The 24,677-nt window shown below is 36.3% G+C and overlaps 1 protein-coding gene across 1 annotated transcript in view; it reads right to left on the bottom strand.

Annotated features, from left to right (window-relative positions):
* Nucleotides 1–24,677, bottom strand: part of GPC5 (glypican 5) — a 1,150,586-nt gene that overhangs the window by 777,078 nt on the left and 348,831 nt on the right. Inside the window, exon 6 of the mRNA XM_054586471.1 lies at nucleotides 5,452–5,572. Within this exon, the coding sequence (XP_054442446.1) occupies nucleotides 5,452–5,572 (121 nt within the window). The remainder of the gene's footprint in view (nucleotides 1–5,451; nucleotides 5,573–24,677) is intronic.

Genomic DNA, 24,677 nt, shown 5'->3' with positions numbered 1-24,677 from the left:
TTTTGTATTTATAACTACTAACCTTATACCTATCTATTAAGAGCCTCATTTCAGTCTGCCATAGCCATTAAAGTTACTATTTGTCTTATCGGTACTTTAGGAATAGAGGGAGAAAAAAGAAAGGCAATTTAGCAGTCTTTTCCTACAAAAAAATAAGAGAGTCTCTTATTTCTGTTTGAATCCAGTTAATTGTCATTTTTGAAATACATATTATAAAATATCTACATATTGTGGTTTTTAGTAAAATGGTTATGATTATTGCTGTTGCACTCACTTAAAAAGCAAGTTAATTTTATACATGAAGACAACTTTTTAAAGAAATTTTAGTCTTCCTATAAAAAAAGAACATTTCATAGAAACTGAAAATATTCTAATATGTATTAAAGTTGTTACATTTGAAGAAATAAACTGTTACTTAAATCTACTACTTTTAACAACACTCTAACACTTATTGATTTTGCAATAAAAGAATTATAGAAAATTTCTCTGATTTTTTTATGTTTCATATGAAAAGTAGGTAAAGTAATTTCTAAGCAGTGGGTCATTATCATTTAAAATTGCTCAGAGGGTAGGATTTTAACTGCTGTGATATTTTTCTTTAAAAAATGATAGATGTTATTTAATACTTAAAGATAAATTGCTGCATAACTGTGACTTCTTTTTCGGCTGCCAACTTAGCCCTAAACAAGCTTAGTTAATATGAACAAGAAGTTTCAAAATTAGTTTAGTAGGAGAGAAAATCTGAACTAAAATGTGCATACATTTCCTCATTAGCTAAACTAAGAGTAACCAAGTTTAGTTTACAAACTACTCTCAAAGGACAATTCAACCTGATGCAAACATCTGAGGAAGTTCGTGTTAACCTTTTAGAAAATTCCTCCCTGGCTATTGGCTCTACCATAAGCATTGTATCGCAGGTGAGTTTGAAAGGGGCAAGCATTGCCCACCTCAGGCACGGGCTTTGGAAGGCAGGAAACTGCTGGGAAATGTCTCTCCCAAGTGTCCGTCTCCACCCGGCTCTGTGCGCACCACCGAACCCTGGGTGGTCCCTTAGGTGTCGAACAGGCAACTCAACCTTAGCAGAACCATGATTCCTAATCACCTTCAATGAGCAAAACCCAGACGTGCTCCACTCCCAGGGTGTCCTGTCCACTTCCTGACACACTCATCCCACCGACCCCAGATGCTCTCCTCGTTCTCTCTTTGTCACCTCAATTTCCAATCGGCCACCAATTTCTGACAGCTCCACTTCCCGTATTTACCTAAATCGACCCTCCGCCCACGTTCTGCACTCTTTATTCTAGTTCTCAGCCCCACGATCTTCTCTGTCTGCCTTACTTTCCTCCACTCTTGCTCTTCAGGTCCATTCCCCATTGGGACGTCAAAATTATTTTTATAAAACATAAATTAACTTGTATCATCCTCTGCCCACAGTCTTCAATGGCTTCCCACTCAGTTCGGGATAAAATCTGAACTCTCTCTGAGACCTCCTTCAATTCAGTTTATATTTGTCTCTCCCCTTCCCTTACTCTGGTCCAGCCATGTGGCTCCATTTGTCCTCAGAACGCACTAAACTGATCCACGCCACAGGCCCTTTGAAATTACTATTTCCTCTGCCCCAAACACAGTTCTCCCAGATTTTCCTATGATTCCTCTCTTCTTTTGCTACGGTTCCTCATTCGGGATCAACTCAAATGTACCCCTTTGAGTGGCCTTCACTAGTACAGTCTTCTTCAGTACCTTTCCCTACTTCATCCTGTTTTGATTTCTGTATTTTTGTCAGCTGCATTATTGTATGTCTTTGTTTACTTTTCCTTAGAATGTAATTCCAGGACAGTGGGGTTGCGTCTGCTTTGTTTACCTCTTTAACCTCAGTGCCATGTGCAAAATCAGGCCCACAGTGGGAACTCAGAGAGTATCGGTTGAATATTTTGGATAAATTAATGATGAGGACATTTAAAAAGTGACCTTTATGTTGCAAAGTCCCTATCAATTTGTTTGCTGACTCTAATTGCCAAGGTTACAGGGCAGAAATGAGGTGAGGTTCGATGGCATGCCAGAAGAAAAGTATTTGGGGGCTAATGCATGGAGCCAATATTTGCTAAAAAATATGACTGGATTATTTCCACATATGGGAAGAATGGACAAGAGAAACACTTGCTTACTCCTGTGATGAGAGATGGCATTTTCATAGTACAACACCATTAACAAATGCACTTAACAGCCACTACAACCAAAAATAAACTCATTTTTTACTCAAACAAATAAGTAACCATCTACACCTACAGATGACATTCTGAAATGTGTTCCACCTTCTGCTTGCTCCCTTGTCACACACCTTCTCACACACACCAATTAATAAACTCTCACTTCGAAAGGACGATTTTCTGAACCTTTTCAGACCTGACACTGTGGTGAGTCCTTTTAACTGTCTCTTGATATAGACAGTACAAGAGCCACCCCTTCTAGGGGACACACATATTATCAGCAGTCAGAAGTGCGAGAAAATCAAAAATTTCTCTTCATCTCTCGAAGATCTGGCTTAGGGGAGAACATGTTCTAAGGCAGTAAAGGTACCTATTTTAGTCACACCCACACAAAATGTGACTTTCTGCTACCTTCTATAAAAATCTAAATTTCAATCAGATCACCTGAGTAGGCTTTTAAAAGATAAACCTCAAGGTCGTATTTTTATCTGACACTTTCTTGTAACCCTAGAATGAAACTTAAGCATGAATAATTGGAGAGCTTCACATTAATACAAAGATCAAATGATGCGACTCAATTTAACACAGGAGTTTAAAAAAATTGGGATTATTTCCCTTGTCGCCTTGAAAAAGAAGTGGCTTTGAAGCCTCTGAAACAAGAAGAAAGAAGTTATGCTGGATGGGTGACGATATCAGTGAGTCCCCCTCCTTACAGTTTTTATAAACCCTATACTTTGGGGATTTACCTATTTCCTTGTGAATATGTTTCCTGATATCATAGCCTCTTCGCTCTATGGCAGCTCCATCCTCACTGCCTAGAGTAGGGCCTTCCATCTGTTTTTGTCCTATAATACATCCCATAAAAGCAGTTGGAAAGCACACCCACTTCACACACAGATTTCTGTATTTTGAAACTATATTCCGGCGCCATTGCACAGTTACACATTTCACACACGTCCCTACAACTAAAAAAAAATTAACAGGAGACAGAATAAATATACACCATAAGTTCTCTTTTTCCTTCCTGTCTCCCATCGACCAGCTTGTGCTTTCTCTGGGGAATGCGTATCCCACTTTAGAGACCACTAAGAATTTCCTGTGTCTTAATAAGAGGAGTAGGTTATATGCAGTTCTTTTGGTTTTATGATCAATTGTGTATTAGAGTTTTCAAATAACCTTGAACGGCAGACCATACTATATCGCATGACGCTGTGGGTGGGGGGCCCTAGGCCAAGGCAATCCTTCCTTCAGCTCAGGAAATATTTTTGGCGGCTGATGACTCAGAGCTGAGTTCACGTACCTCTACCACATTCCACCCCAGTTGGCCTCATCCAATGACTGGCCAGTCCGGGGAAGACCGGCCTCCTTGTCTCAAATCCAGACAACCTGAAAGGGCCCTTCCAGCTCCAGAGTTCCTACTGGGTTCAGACGAGGCTTCTGTGACAGTTACAGCACAGTTCGGTTGCTACCTCTGCACAGTCATACTCCCTCCTGTCCCTTACTGATCGCGACGGTATGCTGCCATGAAACTCCTGTACAACAAGCTATGTTCCAGAGTCTCTTTCCTGGGAACCCCAACAACAAAACAGATACATCAGCACACACTTAGAAATCTAGTTAGCTTATACATCAAGTTCCTACTAGATTGGTTATTGAGCCACTAAAAACACAAGAAGAAATGTAATATTCTAAGTTTTCCTGAACCCTCATTAGGTTCTCACTGAGTCAAGGTTAACTTCACCTGGAGCTCCTGTTTTTCATATTAAGAAGCAGCAAGTTTCCAGAAAGTTGGCAGGAAGAGTGACCTCCCTCCTTTTGAGAGCGTGAGAGACATTCGCTGACGAACTCCACATCGTTGCTTCTGAGGACCACAGGCTCTCTCTCGCTGACCTCAGCCATTCTGCCTCAGTCCTGGTCCAGCTCCTACTATTCACTGTGCTTCACACTCACTTGAGCTCCCAACCCAATCCCGAGACTACTCACTTCCAAGAAATGTCTCAGCACTTGGCAGTGTTAGGCACATACTTACTTTACCTTGGAGAATTCTCTCGGAGGGAACTGGTTTAATTCACCAGAGGCCATGAGGTTAACTAATAGTTGTGACACCATTTTTTTTCTTCCATTTTTCTCAATGTTAAGTTATGTTCAGTTCTCTTCCCAGGTGAGAGCTCTATTTTCCTAAAGTAACAGTCACTAAATAAGCAAAGTAGCTATTATTATTGCTACCTAGGGGGTAGAAATCTATGGTTTTGGACTCAGGCCCCATTCGCTGCTTACATAAACTTTGCTCAGAATACAGAGACTCTCATAGAAATAGGCTCCCAAGAACTGGTCCCATATCAACTTGTTTTGCCAAAAAATTATGGGAAGCATACCAATGGCTCTAGAATACTTTAATATCAATAAAAATGCACTACTATGTTTAAGTATAGCTTCTGACAAATAATCACATAATACTAGAAATGAGTATCAACCATTTGCTTAGAAAAAATATGCACATATAAATTGTTACATAAAGACCAATAACTAAAAAATAGTCCCTCTTAACCAAAACTCCAATAGATGCAGAATGGAGGGTAGCCTTTACAACTTGTAACATAATCTTTGTTTCTGACTGATAGAATAGTTCAACAAACTATTCTTTTGATAGATATTTGCACACTTCATGTGGCATGTACTAAAACCAGCAGTAAAAAACACACTTGACTAAATAATGTTGAGTGTAAAACAGAAGCATTTCATAAACAATTAGATTATGAGATAACATGTAAAAGGCAATACAGAAAAAAAATATAAGAAATGCATATTATTCATTTATAACCACTTTTGTTGAAAATGCAGCAAGAACCTCAATAGAAAGGCTCAGAGACTTACCTGAAAGGTGAATTTAGCATCTTCCATGCTCTGCTATGTGTTTTCTTTCATGGTCAGTAGTTCTTATGTCAAAAGCTTATTATTAGGGATGGAGCTCAACCTGAGATTCTCACTGTTGATTGAAATGAGGAGGCTATGGCTCCTTTTCACAGATTCAGGTTGCCCAGCCATTAACACACTGCTGCACATTGACTTTATATGAAAAATCACTCAACCAAATATTTCCAAAACCCTAAATACAGGAAGTTATTCCAATACTCAATTTTAGGTAGGATTATCAGATGACATTAACAAATTTATCACATTTCATGGAAAGCACCCACTTATTACTCACCACTGAGTACACCAATAAGAGAGGGCCAGCACTTACCTGAATAACGTGCTTCAGTTTATCGATGATCTGATTTATCACAGGATCCGGGCCTTTGACTTTGACTTCGGGATTGCCAGATTGGGCTTTGATTCCATTTCCAACCACACGCTGAGTATAACTAACAAAGTGAACAGTGAAAGATATATGGTTTAGTAAACTGGTTAGAGTACTATTTGCTGCAACTATTTGAACAGATTAGAGTTCAGAATTTCACTGCTTTAAGAGTATACGACACTGCATTTTGGTTTTTGGTGTTTTTTTTTTTTTTCTTGAAACAACCTGGAAGAGCTGCAAATGTTTTTTCTGGATAAATGTTTAACACAAAAATATAAATTATTCTCATGCTGTATTCTCAACAGACCCAACCAAAAATTAATTGTGCTTTTTAATGCAACTTAACAATATGCTAGAAAAAGTTAATAGACATCTAACCTTATTACCAATTCTTGCTGAATTACACATGTCTTAATACATATTATCTGGGTCAACATTTACCCATTTTACACAGTATACAGATAAGTCCCAATAATATTTCTTTTCATATTGGACTACAAAAGAACTATAAATGTATGTTAACTATGTAAGTTAAAATCACAATTATTATAAGTAAACAAATAAAACCTGCACAATATTTTGCAAATAGAGAAAGCATAATCTGCTTTCAACAAGGTTCACCAAAGTTCACCAAGTGGATTACAACAAGAGTCTAGTAAAATCTGTATAAAAGGGTGATTTCATAGGCAGTGAAAGTCATTGTAAGTCACTACCCTTCCAAAATGACAATCATATATCAATTTAGTATTCATACAAATGTTTAAACTCATCAGATTAAGTGCCTCCCACAATATTCAAATCCTTTTAAGTGACTAGGCTTACAAGAAGGTATAAAACTCAATTCTTGACCTCAAAATGCTAATTATCTACCTGGGAATATAGTGTATCACTTAACTTGTCCATTCATGCATTCATCCATTCATTATATTTTACTATATTTTTAAAATACCTACTAGCTTCCAGTGATATAATTACCCTTATTTTCCTGACAGGGTGGGGTAGAATAGAGACAAGTAAAACAGCTAAAGTGCGACATAAGGAATAAGTGAAATGTGCAGTACACCAAGGAGATATAGCGAGAAGGAAGATCGCGCGCCAAGTGACAGGTAGGGATAACACATGTAGTAGACATTGAACATATGGGGAATTCCATTTGGACTAAGACAACTTGGGGGAAAACTAAAAACGTTACAGCTTGAGGTAGCTCTTGAAGTATTATGGTAAGACTAGGTCTTAGATGGCATAGTTAATGCCAAATCCAGGGACAAGGAAGATGCCCCATAATGCAATAGTGGTAGATAAACACCAGAGTGATTTAAATGAAAAAGACAGGTGATACCAAGTGCTAACTCAGATGTGGAGAAATTGGAACCCTCTCTCTTTGTGGATGAAGTGTAAACAGATCTAAACCACTATTTGACATGCATGCTAAAGCTGAACATATCCTATGCTCCCAGGCATATACGCAACAGGTATTAAGAATGCTCAGAAAAGTATTATTCATTAATAGCTCCAAACTGGACACAACCCAAATGTCCGTAAACATTAGCACTGACAAATAAATTACAGTATATTTATATAATGACATACTATATACCAATGAGATTGAATGAATCCAAACTATACTAAAAATCTTATAAACTAAATATTGAATGAAGGAAGCAGGATATAGAATATGCCCTATGACTACATACATAGGAAGTTTAAAAACTAATCAGTGCTTCAAGTGACCCTAAGTGCTATTCTAGGAGAGATTATCTAGAAGTTTAAAGGGAGCTTCTGGAATTTTAGTAATATCCTTCTTGATTTGGGTCCTAGTTATATGAAAGTGCTCATTTTATGCTTTTAAAGGTAAGGAAATAAACTGTACAGTTGAGATTTGCATACTTTATGGTATGCATGTATTTTAAACCTAAATCAAACATTAAAACTTCCTGTGCTCTTTTTCTTAATATGTACACAACACACAAATTTTCATTGGGCCATGTATAAATAAAAGATCCACATAGGTATTTTTAACACGGGCTAAATGGTTTTGTCATTACTAAATGAGTAATTCAGGATCCCAGCGTGATGCACAAACTTACTCCCTGCAGACTTTAATTTGCATGCAAAACATATGGTTTCTAAATCAAATAAAAAATTTTCTAACAAAGACTTTTTATTTGAGTTTTTCATTATGAAATTTTAATAAATCATTAATCACTCTTTTTGCTCCTAAATGTACAAGTAATGGATAAAACATTTCAAGGATCCCTACAGAGGTTCCTTGACTTGAAAAATTGCTCACATTTCAATGAGAAGGAGGGAACAAAACACAAAAAAAGAGAGGCCAAATTTTTTTTTTTAGAGAAGTAATAGACCTACCATCTGTGCTTATTTCTTCTAAGCAGGTCTGGTAATGGATGACAGCAGTTTAATAGGAATACTCACTCCCCAAGTACGACTCATTTTTCATTAACATGGAAAAAAGGTAAGCACTGATATATTTACATTCTACAAAAATGTTGTAAAATGATGATTAACAAGATTCCAGTTCTCTTTGTGTTCAACATATGAAATATGAAAAAGAAGTGGTTATAAATAATCTACACACAGTATGTCACTAGGAAGTCATTTCCCCTGACTTTTCCAATATTACTTGTTTGGAACTCATGCTTATACGCTATTGACTGATGCTAAATAGACTTTATTTAGAATGCAATAGCATTTGTTTCAGATTTACAGCAGAAGGGTGTTATTTTGATATGCACGTATACAATTTCAGGTGAAAAAAAAATCTGAAATGCAACCCTAGAGTTCATTACAAATTATTACAAGTGGTCTGTCTTAGAAGTCTTAGGTAACTTCACTGGGACAGGATATAAGAATGTAACAATGGTAAGAGGAAACCACCTGATTGTGGCTTTCTCTTTTTATCATTATTGCCATCTTTGTTAGAGGTTAAAGGTGAGACTGAGGACCAGGTTGTTGATGATGTTAGTAAGAGATGTTTTGCTTTTTTGTGTATTACTTTTTGTATGACTTGATTAAACATGAAAGGAGGGGGTGGGTAGGGGAGGGGGTAGTGCTGGGGAAAAGTGGGGACAACTGTCATTGAACAACAATATTTTTTTTTTAATTCTATGTCCAGAGTTTTGATTCTCCTAATTCCATAGAGGAAAAACACTGGAGTGTCTTTGGCTCTGGTAGACATGTTGCTGTGTCAGGTTAAAAGAAGTCCAGGCAGTATAGTTTATGTATTCATCAGTGATCCTCTTCTTCAAAAACAAATTTTCCTTTGAAACCACTTCTGGGCCTCCCTACCTGGTTCTGGTAGCAAAAGTGAAAGTGATTACTAGAGAATTGCTTTTTGTAAATTTTCTCAGATGCTTGGGTGGCACAAGATACCACCGCTAAATGTTGCTTTGCATTCACGCAGCTTCTATAGAGCACTTTTTCTGTATAGGGCAAGTCTTCATCTTTGAAATCTCAGAATAGAAAGAAGTCCTCTGATTGATTTTATGAGCCAGGTTTATGGGAATAACCTTTCAGGTGGGTAAGAGGCTTACAGAGTATTTTAAAAATGGAGACATCTATACAATCAATTCAAAATGATTAACTATTTTGTGATTGCACTATCTCAATTCAATCATTAAGTTACAAGCTATTTTTAAGTTAATCTTTACCATTTATTTGGCTTTATAATTATAGATAAATAATGTTTAGAGATCTATGTTGCTAAATTTATATAATGAATTAAAAATGAATATAATTAATAGATACCTTATTGTCATATTTATTATTATTTACATAAAATTAATTTCCTTTTAAGGATATCATATTTTGTGATATCTTATAGGTAACACCCACTAACATTATCTTAATAAGGTAGTGTCATATTTTATGTAGTAACCAATAAGATCATTGTAATAAATCAAATAAGAACATGTTAGAAAGATAGAAAACATGAGCTTATTCAAGAATGGTATTAATCAGTCTTCATTCTAACTCTTTCACTGGCGGGGAATGTGTTCGTATGTGTCAGAAAAATCACAGGTAACCTATTCCATGACATTTTATAAAATAAATACCTTAATTATAGCAAAAGATGTCTCTTTATAGTTCTCAATTTTTGAATTAAAAATTCAAAGCAAGTGGTAATAAACCTTTGGTTTACTTTATAATTACCTTAATTTGATTCAAAGCAACTATGAAATTTTAAATGATCAGTTCTAATTATAATCAACTGCACATAGTATGAGTTTTTAAATATTACACTAATTCCCATCTTCCAGGCACATATTCCAAACTTAAACCCTTCTCAGTGAGAGACAAGCTATCGCTCATGAATTTATGATGACAATTACTACTTTGCACTGGTTTTCTGTCCCTTTTCACAGTTTGATTTCAATATAAAAAATGTAAAATGTTATTTAGGGAATAACTATTATCTGAGTATTAATAAATTAGATGTTATTTGAGCCAATAAAACGGAATCAAAATGATTTATCATATAAATTTCATTTAACCAACCTTTTATTAGAGACGTTATTAAATACTATTAGTTCCTAGAATCTTATACAGATATTTTTAATTTTAAAAATATAATTGACACCAACATTAATTAAATTTCAACTATAAAACTACCAACTGCATCACAAATACTTTAAGATTAATTGCAATGATTTTAAGATTACCAACATACCACCTCAATGAGACACTCAAATACTTTCTACCAATACAGAACATAAAATCAGAGAGAAAGAACTGCTGAATTTCAGAGTGTGCTAGTTTCCTAGGGATAATGTATTCTACTCACCACACACAGTAATGGAAAGAAACTGGAAGCTGCCTGAATTTTCTCATGAACCTCAATTGATCAGTGGACTTTACACATAAATCATTCCTGAAGTCACATTTTCCTCTAAAAAATATTATTTATTGCAAAATAATACTTATATTTCACAAACACATCTTTTAAATTATTACTTGGGTTTTTTTCTTTACTTTTCCATCGTAATTCAGCTGGGCTTAAAGAAAATATTTTAATCATTTGGAAATTTTCGTGCATGCTATCTAGCATTTCTTTTTTTCAATGACTTTTATCTTACTAACAAAAATAAACAATCCTATTGATACTTCCCTAAGTTATAAATTCATACAAACAGAAAATATACCCTAAACAATGACATATTCCATGAAGCAGTGGACAGGCCACCTGCTCTGAATGTGTAAGTCTTCTGAAAGCTTTGAAGGGCTAGTTTATAATGATGTTGACAGCAGATGCTTTGGGGACCCACACAAGCATAAGAAATAAATTTTAATCATACATAATGCTAATGTAGTAGCAAGACTGTGACAATAGTCAAATGTGACTAATTTCATTAAATTAGTTACACTCATTAAGCTCAGCTTAGTTGTTCAAACATATATAAATGCCCCAAAAGAAATAATTAAGCTCTTCTGTTTTATATTTCTTATTTTTTGGAGTTTTGGGGGTTTTTTTTTAGCCATCGGTTTCCTTATTTTATCACCATGAGACTGTGAGGGCCCTTAGCAGGTTGCTGAATCCAAGACTCCGCTTTCAAGAAGAAATACACCTGTACCAGGAATATAGTACTTGGCAGTCATCTCTTGGCCTGTAGCCTAATAGATTTTTTGTCTGTCTTTGGTGACAGTAACATAAATTTAGAGCTGGAAAGGACCTTAGAGGTCATCTAGTCTAACCTAAGCATCCTTTAAAACAAATGAAGAAGTATGTTTATTTCATCATTTTGTACTTCTGCACTGTACAGTTCCAGAAAAGCCTCTGAGACAGCTTATAACAAAAGACAAAGATGCTATAAATCAAGGCTAAAATGACAGAATAATGAAGAGAAGGAGGTGACAATTATATAGGGAGACCTAGAATGGAGAGACTATATTTCAGCCTAAAACTTAGCCCTATGCTTCTTGTTCGAAAGACCAAAAGGAAAACCAGAATTCTGAAAGGTCTTATTAATCAATAAAAATCATTTCTGCACATGTCAGCAGCCATTATTGGTGTCTCTAAACTCTAAAGCAGAATTCATGAGTCTTTAAGAGACAATGAACAATATAACAGAACTAATATTCAATGGCAATTTCAAAACTTTCAAATATGTACACATGGCCCTTCCATTTATGAACTTTTGTGAAAGGCTGCCTACATTATGTTAAATTAGGGTTCAGAGTAGGCTTTTCTACTGGGACATGGTTATCTGCCTTTGAAGAACTTAGAAGAGCAGATAGTTAATGGTTCCCTAAATTTATATTTATTTTTAATTAATATTTTATTTTACCCCTTAGAGAATATATTCTCTGGGTACCGTATTAAAGCACTGCGCACAAAGAATCATAGGGTCTAAGTGACCTAAAGGAAGTCGCAAAGAAGAAGTCTGGTCTGAAGAACACGCCACCTCCACCATTCTACACAGTAACGAGGAGCACAGATGAGCAATTTACTGATAAATAAATGCCAATGAGAGGGGAAAGGGCAGTCAGATGGTAAAAAGTATTTTAACTGATAGATCGGTAATTAAATATTTTCTAATAGATTTCATCACCTAAAATAATGGAATCATTTTCTTCTTCCCTCACTTCTGAAAACTTGTACCTTTTTTTTTTTAATTAAGAAAATTATTTGACAGATGTAATTGTCAAAGCTTAAATCAGACCCATTCCCAGTGCTCTGTGAACCGGATGGTCTCAGTAAGTGGTCCATGTAGTTTTGGACTGTGGATGGGACCCTGTCAGAAGTGCCTACAGCTTGGATTCCATAGCTCAGATGAAGAGCACTTCTCTGTCTGCTCTTATTTTGGGCTTGACCGAATACAGTAGTTAGAATATTAATAAAAGCCAGGCTTAATAACGTAATAAGAACTAAATGGAAACACACACACACACACACACACTCCATAGCAAACAAGTGAAGTTCCTGGGCCCATGAAAGAAATTTGAAGTTGTAAAAGATGTGTAAATAATAACTTTTCTTAGCAAAATAACTGCAATAATTAACTTAGAAACTAATTAGAATTGAGCATAACATATCAGTTTTAATACACAGTTTCAATCTTGTCTTCCATTCCAACTTTAAATTCTGTGAAACAGTTCCATTTGTGGTCTGTTGAATCTCAAAACAAAAATGAAAGGTTTCAAATCATAGTCATTATGAAGAAGAAGAGGAGGAGGTAGGGAAATAACTAAGCTTTCGGTCCATATCTCATCTTAACTAGACCATAGCCAAATTTCTACTATCAAACAGTCCTAAGAAAACAACCCACTTGTGTAATAGAATTTAATTTGTTTCCCACTTGCATATATGAGAAATTGCTTCTCCAGCTATATCTTGGCAAACCCAGTTATGTTGTGCAGAAAACAGCTGGACTTAGTTCCACAGACAGAACTATAGGTGCCTAGGGACTTTTAGATTTCTAATAGTTGTAATTACCCTAGGAACACAATTGGCTGACTCAGTATTTGAGAAAAATGCATATACAGAATGCAGACTATTTCTGACGGCTTCCAGAGTCCAAACAGAATGGGTGTTTCTGGCCCAAGAGAACCAGATATTCCACACTGCTAGGCAAATTTGGCCAATAGCTTCTTTACTCTCTGTTTCCCTCTTACTTACCCTCTTTCAAACCCTCAAATGATTTTTTTCCAGGTCCCTTGGGATTCACATACTTCATCTTCCCAACCTGGAAAGTTCTATCCATTTCAAACCTTGCCTCAATCAGCTGCACCAAATTTAAAAAAGAGTTTTGCAACTGTAATGAAAGATTCTGGGATTACCCTGAATTATCTGGGTGGGCCCTACATGCAATCACCTGTATCCCTTTGAGTAGCAGGCAGAGGGAGATTTATTCAATACAGAGGGAGAGGAGAAGGCAATAGGACCACAAGGCAGGGATTGGAGTGATGCTACCACAAGCCCAGGAATGCTGGAAGCTGAAAGAGGCAAATAATGGAGTCTTCACTAGAGCCATTAGAGGGGGCGAGGCCTTACTGACGATTTGATTTTGGTCCCATGATACTGGTTTCAGACTTCTGACCTCCAGAACTATTAGGGGATACATTTCTGAGGTTTTAAGTGTCTCAGTGGCATTTGTTGCAGCAACCACAGGGAAAACAAAATCACCAACTGGGGTATCCCTCTTAGGCTATTTGTTCTCATTCCAGCTATTGTTTCCTAGCACTTTGCTTTCTGGGATGCCCCTATCATTAGTGTAATTAAGTAATTACTTGCAAAATGATTTGTTTAATGCCTGTAACTCCCTGCTAGACTATAAATTCTTGAAATATGAGAGCTCAATACGTATTTGTTATCTGAGTGAACGTAAGACTGCTACAAAAGCAAACAAAAAAAATTAAGGCAATAGTTTATCTTTTCCTGAATTTGTCCTTTTAAAAGTTATCAGTCATCCCTAAGCATTCTTGAATTTAATTATAAATACCATGAATATGCAATTTTATTTAAATGATGATGTGGCCCAGCTTGAAATCACTTCTGATAGTCTATAATGGAATCCCATCCAAGTTCCCAACAGGGGGTAAAAAAAAAAAAAAAAAAAAGAGGGAATTAGAAAACAGAAAAGAACAAGAAAAACTTAAACAATAGTGAATACCTAAACTGGCATTCAGTATGTACACTAACTATAAGAACTAACTAAACGGAGGCAACCTGGCTTCCTCACCCTGATGTCTGGGGACGTAAGGTACCGGTGTTCTCACAGCCGTCAGACTGGGCGGGGTAAGTGTTCCCACAGCCTTGAGTGGGCTCGCATGCACAGAATCTCCCTGTTATACTACCTGTTTTGGCTCTCTGCAGGCTTTGTGTGTTTCCAATATATAAGAAAGTTAGGAGCTCCCCACTGGGACACACATGGGCACAAAAGAGAGAGAAGACAGGTGACATGCAGTGTTGGATGCGTGGACACACAGCTTGCAGCATGCGTGGATCGCCACCCGTGAATAAAGGCATGTAAGGCATTCCAATGGCTCCCTGAATATACTTCCATCTGCCCGAGTCCTGTGAACGTGACTGGTTTGAACAGTCGCACATCATCCTATCCATATTTTATTTCATGAGACAGAAGATGTTAATTGGCCCTTCCTACTCTGTCCCCTGAATCTTTCGTGCAGTATCCCAGGTAACAGTCACTTGTTCCTCTCCAGTCCCTGTCCTGCTTTTTAAGGAATCAGAGGTCGGCCTCTCCCATGTAACTCATAAAGCCCAGAGTCCTTAGGAGACTGAAGCTACAAGAGAAGAACAAGATGCATCACAGGCTGCCCAGGTCCGAAAGAGCAGTTCCCTCAACTTGCGGGGAGCAGCAGCAGCGCAGCCTGGGTGCTAGAAGAGATTTACAAGCCGGGCAGCTCAGGTCTGGATCACGGGGGTTTCCCAGCATGCCTCTCTCCCTCTGCTGCTTCACCCCCAAGACATGAACTCAACCACTTTCCCTTTTTTCCCTTCCCTTCCACATGTTACAAATTGCTGTTTAGTACAATGGGATTTTAATGAAGTTTAAGAAAAATACAGATTGTAAAAGAAAACAGGACACTATTGATAAACAAGTGACCTGTGCTATACCAAAAAACTATTTAAAATTAATTTCCAGATAAAATAGTCTTCCTTTAGAAAAGGAAGCAGTAACATGTATAATTTACAAGCAGTAATCACTGCTGCACCACCCCATCCCCCACTAAACTAAATGAACGCAGGGTATTATGTCTTGTACCTTGTACATTAGATACCCATCTTAGCCTAGTTGAATTATTCTAATAAATGCTCACTGGCCACTGAGAGGATCTGTGCAGATTAACCTACTCTCCAGTTTAAATGAAAAGGAGGTCAGCCACCACCTCAAAAGTAAACAAAGAAAATAATAGACATGTGATTATTTATCTTTGACTTAAAAATCCCTGACTTTGGATAAGCATCACTACATTCTAGATAAAGAGAGTGGGGAAAATATAACAGCACACACATGCAAAGACACATAAAAGGATAAGGGAACCTCATATTGAAGACTCGAGGGAAGAGAATATCCCTAAAAAAAGATTTGACTGTTAAACAAGAAGAAGTATTTAGAAAATTGCTTTAAGCAACTTAAATTATGAAGAGTATGTAGAACGGTAGGTCATGTATGAAGCAGGAGATGAAAGTCATAATGACAATATGGGTAAAAGATGGTAAAATAAAAGGTGGCTAAGATTAGGAGGTTTATATGAAAATTAACATGTAATAGCAGAACTTTTTTCCACAATGGAATCCATAGAGAAGAAAACTGATAACACTGAAAATCTCAAGCAGTAATTGAATCAGAGCCCAGGGGGAAAGAGAAAGACATAAAATAGTGACAGGGAAGATGGCAGATGGGAATGCCAAGACTGAAGTTTCAACTCAAGAATAATTTGTACATCTGAGAAAGAAACAAGAGCTACTCGATCTGAAACAGTAATCAAATCTATAGCAAATATAAAGAATAAAAATACTAAACAGATTCTGCTGGTGATGGCAGTGGGGAGGAAACAATGAAGAGCCATCCATATGTAGATGGAAACTAGCCAAACTCCAAAATTTCAAAACCAAATAAAATGTTCTGCTTATATATAGACAGAAAAGCAAACAAACCAGTTCCTTAAAAATAAATCATGTCAAGCTTGCTTTAGACTTTTCTTCTTTTGTGGTAGCATATTAGAAATCATGGCACTTTTTGAAAGAGTAAGTATATGACCAAAAATATTATACCTATCAGTTTTTTATCCAGCTTGAATGCAAAGGAATCATATTGATATATGTGCATTTGTCCTTCCAATATAATTTACTCAAGGATATATAGATCCATATTGGGGAAAATAATCAAAATGAAATTTGCAAGAGTTAGAATGTTGTAAGTCCAAAATTCTAAAATGAGACAATTGATTCAATTAATAATAAAGTTCATTTTACATGTTTTAAAGGTGTTCACCACACTATTTTAAAAGTATAACTGCAAAATAAAATAAAATAAATATTTAATACATGCAATTGTATTTCACATTCCAAGTATAACATCAGTTACTGAGAAGTTAGGGGCAAAGGGAAGGAAAAGCATTCTCTCTCCCCCATCCGACACCAGATGAACTCAGGAGATAGCATTAAAAGTTCCTGTAGGCTCTCCTCCAAGAGTCCAGACTCAGACCACAACCGACCAGCTCCGACATGACTATTCTAAACTAAGCCACACCTACTTCCTCCCCTGATTATTACAAAAGCCTCCTAACTGGTCTCCAGCTTCTGTCATGGATCCCCTTCAGCTATGCCTAACACAGGGGCCAGAAAGATCTTATTAATATAATTCAGATCTTGTCACTTCTTTGCTTAAAACTTTCCATGGCTCTCATTTCGGTTGGAGAAAAAGCCAAATTCCTTACAATGGCCTACGAGACCCTCTCTCCATATTCTGCCACTTCTCCGGCATCATCTACTGACCCTCTTTGCCTCCTCCCTATATTCCAGTCCCACTGGCTTCCACAATGCTATTGTAAGAGTAAGTCCACATGCCTCTAATTCAGGGTATTTGCACAAGCTGTGTCCTCTCTTTGGAATGTTGTTCTCTCAGCAAAGCATGGTTCCCCTTTATCCCCTTCAACTTTCTCCTTAAATGTCTACTACCTGATATGTAATTACTATGCATGGCAGTTTGAAACATGGCATCAAAATAGGTTGATATTCTTATCCAGACGTGGGTCTATGTCCCCTTCCCTGGAATATGTGCATGGTTGTGACAGCTATAATCAATGGAGTATGATCGGTCATTTGATGTGGAGTCTAAGGCTACATGGTAGAAGCCTGCACAGCTTCCTCCTGGCCCCTTTGGAATGTTCTATCTGTGGGAACCCAGCCACTGTATACGAAGGTCAAGCCTCCGGTACCACCATGATGGAGGAACCACGTTTAGATCCTCTAATGAAGAGCCCCTCCCTGCTGAGTCCAGGCTTCTGGCTACCTCCACCATCTTCAAGGCCCCTTGGACCCTCCAGATAGGGTTTTGTCTTTTTAACTTTTTTGTGGTTTTTTTGGTTGGTTGTTTATTTTTGTTTTCTTGCCAGCTGAGCAGTACTGAGTCCCCTAGCTAATGACATGGGAGCAGAAGAATCACTCAGATGAATCCTGCTGAAATTCCACATGTGTGTGTATATATACATGTGTGTACTTGTATATGCATGTGTATGTGTATATATATATGTATGTGTATATATATGATTTTTGTTGTTTTAAGTTACTAAATTGCAGGGTAGTTTCTTAAGCAGCAATAATAAATGTAACACCACCCTACCTCTACTGCCATCAATCCCTGTCTTTCTTTCTTGATTTATTTTCTTCATAGCATATAACATGTTTTAACAAAGCAAGTGATTAGCTTTTTTTATTTTGTGATAACCTATTACAGAAGGGATATTTTGTATGTTTTATTCTCCGATGTATAAAAAAAATCTACCTATAACATAGCTGTTACTCAATAAATACTTGTTGAATGTTGAGTAACATTAAAGAGTAATGAAGGCTACATAAGCACATTTTAACAATATAAAATATGAAGTGAAAAACACATTTAAAGAAAATATAACAAACACACAAAATGCTGTTTACAATACATAAACAAGCCCACAAGAGTAACACCAAAAAATTAGGTATGATTAACAGATGAATTATACCACTTCCTATTGAAAACAAAAGACTTCTCGGAAATTAAAAAATAAATCTCTATTTCTAAGAAGTATACAAACGTTTCTGAAAATTTAACAATATAAAAATGTACATAGGTTAATAAGGAAAAAAAATCAAAAGACTTTGAGTAGGAACATTGATTTCCAATAAAGTAAAATTTAAGAAGAAAGGTTTCCAATGAAAATATAAATATATTTAATGGTACAAGACAAAAGAGTCGATGAATGTAGAGCAGCAATAATTCTTTTTTCAATGAATTACAGACTGTTAGCATAGGTAGCTAAATATTAATAAAGGAAGAAAGCAAAGGGAATTAGATATTTAGAAGCCTAATAAATTGGGAAGTTGAATCCAATATTGGGCCCGCTTCACTAGGAAGGTACAGCTTCACACAGTCCCCAGGGAACCACCAATCCTTCCCGCAGTTCACTGGGGGAAGGGGCAGAACATAAAGGGGAAAGTCCTCTGCTGGGCACATGCCCAACAGAAGCCAAGAGGGCAACCATAGAGGCCTGTCTTTGTAGCCAGGGAAAAGGATCCGATTGGATAAGGGCCACAGACCTCGAGGAAACGGGTTTATTAGGGAGAACATCCATTGTAAGCCCCTTAAAGATTGGGGAGTTGAATGGTTAGTTTGAAAGGGCACCTGGTCCTCCCCAAGCCCCAAGATAATATAACTCAAACTTAACACGAGCTCTTACTCTCACTCGGTAACATGCATCTGCCCAGTTTGCTCCTGTTCTATCTCCACAGCAGCCATGGGGGTCTAAGAGCAGTGAGCACCGAAGGCAGGCGGCACTAGAGCAGCAGAGAACAGATGAACTACTCCAGCTGGGTGAGGACAGGTACGGACTAAACTGGACTGGGCTTGGGCAGGGCACAGAATTTTTGGACCTTGGCCTTGGTTCTGGGTTTGATGAAGAAACAAGACTGGACTTTTTCTGCAGTGGGACAGACAGAGATGAGAGCCCAGGAACCTGGGAGCAGCCCTCTATTTCCAGCAATAGAAATCTTACAATGAGACCTTGTCCTCCCGTGTGAGTCCCTGAAAATGCTTTTTTCGCATTTTCACAAGGACCCCACTTTCACGAGCAACAATACCATCCACATTTATGAAGCAGAATGTATTCAGGATACACTGAATGCATAAAGATAAAATTATAATTGGAAGACATTTGTCATAAAATGCATATGTCTCTCAGTTATAACTGATAAAATAGATAAAACGTTTAAAGAATATAATTTGAGCATAGAATATATAAGAATTTTAATACCTATATAGGAAAATTTATGTATCACAAAGAATATTTTTCATCCACATCTCTACTGAAAATGAAAAATAGATTAAAGACAAGAAAAATCTCCAAATATTTTTGAAAGTAGAAATTATATGGGTTATATTATCTAACAAAAGCTCAATAAAACTAGAAATTAAGGGAAAGTTAAAACCACCACCACCACTCTCTTATAATATTTAAAAATAGATTTATTTATATTGTTTGTTATTTAAAAGAAAGAAACCCAGTCAATTATTAGGAAGATAATCCTAAGTCCAAGTCAAAATTCATAGCCAAAAATATTCTCATTTATATTAAAGTTTTGTAAATAATTATTGAAATCAAAAATGTATAAATTGTGTAACAAAACACACATAAGTAAATAAGATATAGTAAGTTAAATATTAAATCAAAGGTAATAAGTTATAAACAAAAAAATCATTTAAAGCTGATAAAATATATGACTTCATACTTTCACAAACAACTCACAATATAGAAAAGTATGATAAATATACAAAAAACAAAAACTGAGAACACAAAATTTGAAGTGGAAAAACAAATAATTAGAAATGCAGAAATTCTTTTAAATACAGAAAGTACTACTTTAGAAAATTAATTACCTATTTCATTAAAATTAACATATACTGGGTAAGTGAAAAATTAACTTTTAAAATGTTAAATAAGTTAAAACTAAGAATGATAAATAGGTTAAATATATCAATTTTTTGCAAGGCACTGATAACATTCAAAATAAAATTTCTACTAAAAGTTCCATAAGCAATTTTATGAGTATCTTTTTTTAAAAAACCTGGTAAAATGGAGCCCAATCTATAAAATATGTATATAAGGCTAAAATAGAATGGCTTCCTTTCCAGTTCATTTTATAAAGCAAATATAACTCTAATATTAACCCTTGGAAAAAGTTAAAATAAAAGAATAAAACATGTACATAGTATCTCTCATGAACACAGTTAAAATATTCTTAACTAAAGAAAGGCCAACTGAACCCATATTACGAAGAAATCATTCACCTTTATGATTTGGGGTTCAACTTCAGGCATACAAAGGTGGCTTTATATTAAGACATGCACGTTAATATGATATGACATAATAATAAACCTCTTTAGTTACTTATATTTCATATGTTTTACTCAATAAGTTTAATAGGTGACTAAAAATATTTAATAAAGTAGTTTTAGGATATTCCCTTACCATGATTAAAATAATTTTACAAAAACCAACAGGCACTTTTATTATCATTTAGTTCTAGCCAAAGATGTAAGATGGAAAAACAAGTAAGTATTTATATCAAAAAAGAGAGAATAAATGACCAGTAACAGTTTTAATAACTAATCATTTAATTATAAATTCTGTGGGATAGCATAAATTATATGTATAAAAACACTAAAGAAAAATTATGCAACTATACCAAAAAGATAAACTTCTGTGATACAATATGATTTTATAGAAAATTTTCAGACAGTTGTTCATCATGTGGATGAAAAAGGCGCCACATGTTAAACCTGACAAGCTCCGGGGAGGCCTGCATGGTGGCCTCACAAACTCAGAGACCTAAACTAACCACACAGGATGGTCTAAAATGAAAATGTTCTAACTAAAAGTTCATGGCGTTTAGTCATGTCCTAGGCCAGTATTTTTCCCTAGCAAAGGTCAACCTTTACCTTAATCGAGCCTGTCTGTAGTCTTTTTTGCATCTATGATAACATACCTGATAACAGTAACTTTGGAATATCAGAGCAATTTCCTTTTTGCTGGACCCCTCAAAGCATAAGAACATTGCCAGAGCAGGAACCATAAATCCTCTCATTGTAATTATTATCATATTAATTGTTAACTGTTAACTATCCTATACCAGACTATGAAAAGAAGTATGCGTCTATTTCTTTTACTTTTTATCCAGTCCCAGAGATTCCCCTCCCCACTCTGCTTTCTTCCATCTCTCTGTCTTGCTCCTGTCTCCCTAATCTATCACAAGTGAACTTCATGTAACCCCCTTAGACCTTCTCCTTTGATTGTAACATATCAAATAAGGTGCAAAACTGCTACTCTGTGGAGTGTTTTCTCAATCTGTTGAGATTTTACTTTCCTGTAATTGTCATCAATGTTGCTCAAGTAAACTCATAGAAAATTCTTACAGGTTTGGGTATCTTTCTTTCCCTCCCTCCCTCACTCCCTCCTTCCTTCCTTCCCTTTCATCATCACAAAGGATATGTCTATTGATTTTTTTAGAGAGAGAGGACGGGAGAGAGAGAAACATCTATGCTGAGAGAAAAGCATCGACCTGCTGCCTCCCACACATGCCTAGAGTGAGGATCAAACTTGAAATTAGGTATGTGCCCTGACTGGGAATCAAACCCGCAACATTTTGATGTACGGGACAACACTCCAACCAACTAAGCAATCAGGCAAGGGCGGTTTGGGTGTTATTTTGACAAGCACAGAGATTGAATCTGATCATCACAAGGATTGAATCTGAATCCTATTTTGGCCTCTAATTCACAGTGTGAATTTGGCCATTTGTTAAATCTTCTTGAGCCTCAGTTACCTTATGTTTAAAATATCAGTGATGTGCTCCAATTTTCAGGATGACTGTGAGTCCTGAGTGAAAACATACCTGTATATTGCCAATAACACAGCATTTTAACAAATATTAGTTACTATTTTTTGGTCTCAAAGAGGAATACAAAAACATTCATTTTAGGATGCCTCACTTTTCTCCAATCATAGATATACATAAGATATAACCAAAGGATAAAATATTAAAGATATTTTTGAAATAAGAGGATAATTAACTCCTTATAAGAAATTACCTGTAGAAAGCTCATATCATTACATAAAGTGCTTCAAAATAACCCAAAGTCCTGAGCAATAAACTAGCCTAGTTAATTGTATTATGCCAGTATCAGTTTCCTAATTTTGATAATGCATTGCAGTTTTATAAAATTTCATCACTGGGGGAAGATAGTACTAAACATGTGGAGTCTCTCTACATTTTGTTCACGACTTCTTGTAAGCCTGTAATTATTTAAGAATTAAAATTTTTTAAAAAAATTCTCTCTAAAATCCTAGATTCAAGAAGAGAAAAAAGTGCAAGACAAATTAAAGAAGGAAATGTCTTAGAAATAGTGAATTTAATCCTTCAAACTATGAGAATGGGAAACAAAGATAAGAAAGCTTATCTGAGGAAAAACGTTTTTTTAAACAACAGGGTTCAATGAAGTACACATTTATCACAGAAGAAAATCCTATTAAATTAACTATTAGCAACCCCTGCAGTTAAGATCCACTGCATACAAAGTTTTTTAAATCTTGGTTATTTTAAAAAATATCATACCTTTTTAACATACCTATTTAGTGGCACTATAAAATATTAATTACCATTAAAAAGTACCATATTGTGTGCTAAGGGCAGCTACAAAAAAAAGTCACTGTTCTTGGACATTGCAAACCAAGGGAAGATACAGAACTGTCAAGGCTAAAAATTAGGATAAAATAGGAGAACAAAGATTCAAAACAGAGACTGACTACTTCTATTTTAGGCAGACAAAAGGGCATCCAATAAAGGATACATGATCCATTACTCAGGAGACCGAACCTTAGAGACACAAATCTGACATTTACTATTTCCTTTAAAACAACACTGTAAATCTCTTGGAACCCACAGCAAGACCCTTGGGGACTTGAGATTACCTGATAATTTCAGAACTGGCGTTTGACATAACACCGACATGTAGAATATTTTCCTTCAGCCACAGGAGATCCCCAGCCTCAGAAATAAGTCAAAGGAGCATATACTCAATTCATCCTTTGTTACTGAGTGGTTTGTTTTTGCTAGATAATTTATGGAAAATTAGCACAAAACGCCAGCTACGATATGGTGTAGGAATACCAAGCGGGTGAGAAACTTGAATATGATTATCAGCACAAGATAAGAAGGGCCGTCAGCAAATCAAGGTCAAATGAAAGAATCAACCTAAGTTTCTATGTAATGTCAACTCTGAAATGCAGTTTCAGCAAAAGTCTGGACAAAGATAGCTTGGTTGTCTTTTTTTTTTTTCCTGCCTAAACTATACTTTGAAATTCTCCATGTTTGAAGATATATACCATTAGCAAAACCGAAACAAATGTGTGTTACTTTTGACTCCATTATTTAAACCCTACCACGGTAAATGAATCAACAGAAGAGTTGATTCACAAGGACAAAAAAATTCATCGTAGCATTATTTTGGTGGTCAAAATTAAAACAGGAAAGTACATGAATGAATGATGGCAGATTCATTCTAGAGAATCATATGCAAACATTAACAATTATGTATTAAAAATTGACTTAAGGACTGCATTAAAGTGACAAAAGCATTATTAAAGCCAATTATATAATAATTTTACCATTCAAAAGTATGTATATGCCTAGAAAATTTAATAGCACATGTTCAAAAATATGGTATCCATAAAAATTATTTCCCAGGGCATTAGTGATAGTTAAAGAGGAAACACTAGTAAATAATTTCAGACACGAGAACTAAATTGTGCACCTCCTGGAGACAGAAGGACATGTTTCACCCTACTTACTATGTACCAAGCAGGCCTTCAAGTAGTCTGTATATTTCAACTCTGTGTAGAGCAAGAACAGAGGAGACTTTCTGGACAGCTTTGACCACCCACGATGGAGTCCCTGTCAGCCATGACAGTTATATTAAGTGCTTTGTCAATACCGGGGGCAGGAGATGAAAAGAAACCTGCTTAGGAAGGGCCCAGAATGCCCAAATCCCCAAGTCCCGACACTTGGATAAGGACGCCATCAGGACACCGGTATGAGGGGGACCTCCGCATGTAGTAAAGAACTCAGAACTCCGACCCCCATAGTCCGAGCTTGGCTGTAGCACGGGCTACGCTCAGAGCCCTGCCAGGCTTCCCCTCAACCAGACGCATGTCACGCCGCAGCTGCCCGGCTTGCCATTGACGCCAGCCTCTCCACCGGCGGTCGCCACCAGGGACTGGGACTTCATGCCAGACGCTCACTCGGCTCACTTCTATCGCACAAGCTCCCCCTCTCTGTGTGTAACATGCGTGTGACTCTTGGCTTACTGGGGAGTTTCCCCTAATAAACTTGACATTATAGAAAGATGCAGACGTGTAGGAGTGACTCCTTTTGGGGA

Source organism: Pteronotus mesoamericanus, unplaced genomic scaffold (assembly GCF_021234165.1).
Source record: "Pteronotus mesoamericanus isolate MK-2021 breed Mesoamerican mustached bat unplaced genomic scaffold, CSHL_Meso_final contig_94, whole genome shotgun sequence".
In the NCBI taxonomy this organism is placed as follows: Eukaryota; Metazoa; Chordata; class Mammalia; order Chiroptera; family Mormoopidae; genus Pteronotus; species Pteronotus mesoamericanus.
This window is presented reverse-complemented; position numbering and strand designations above follow the sequence as displayed.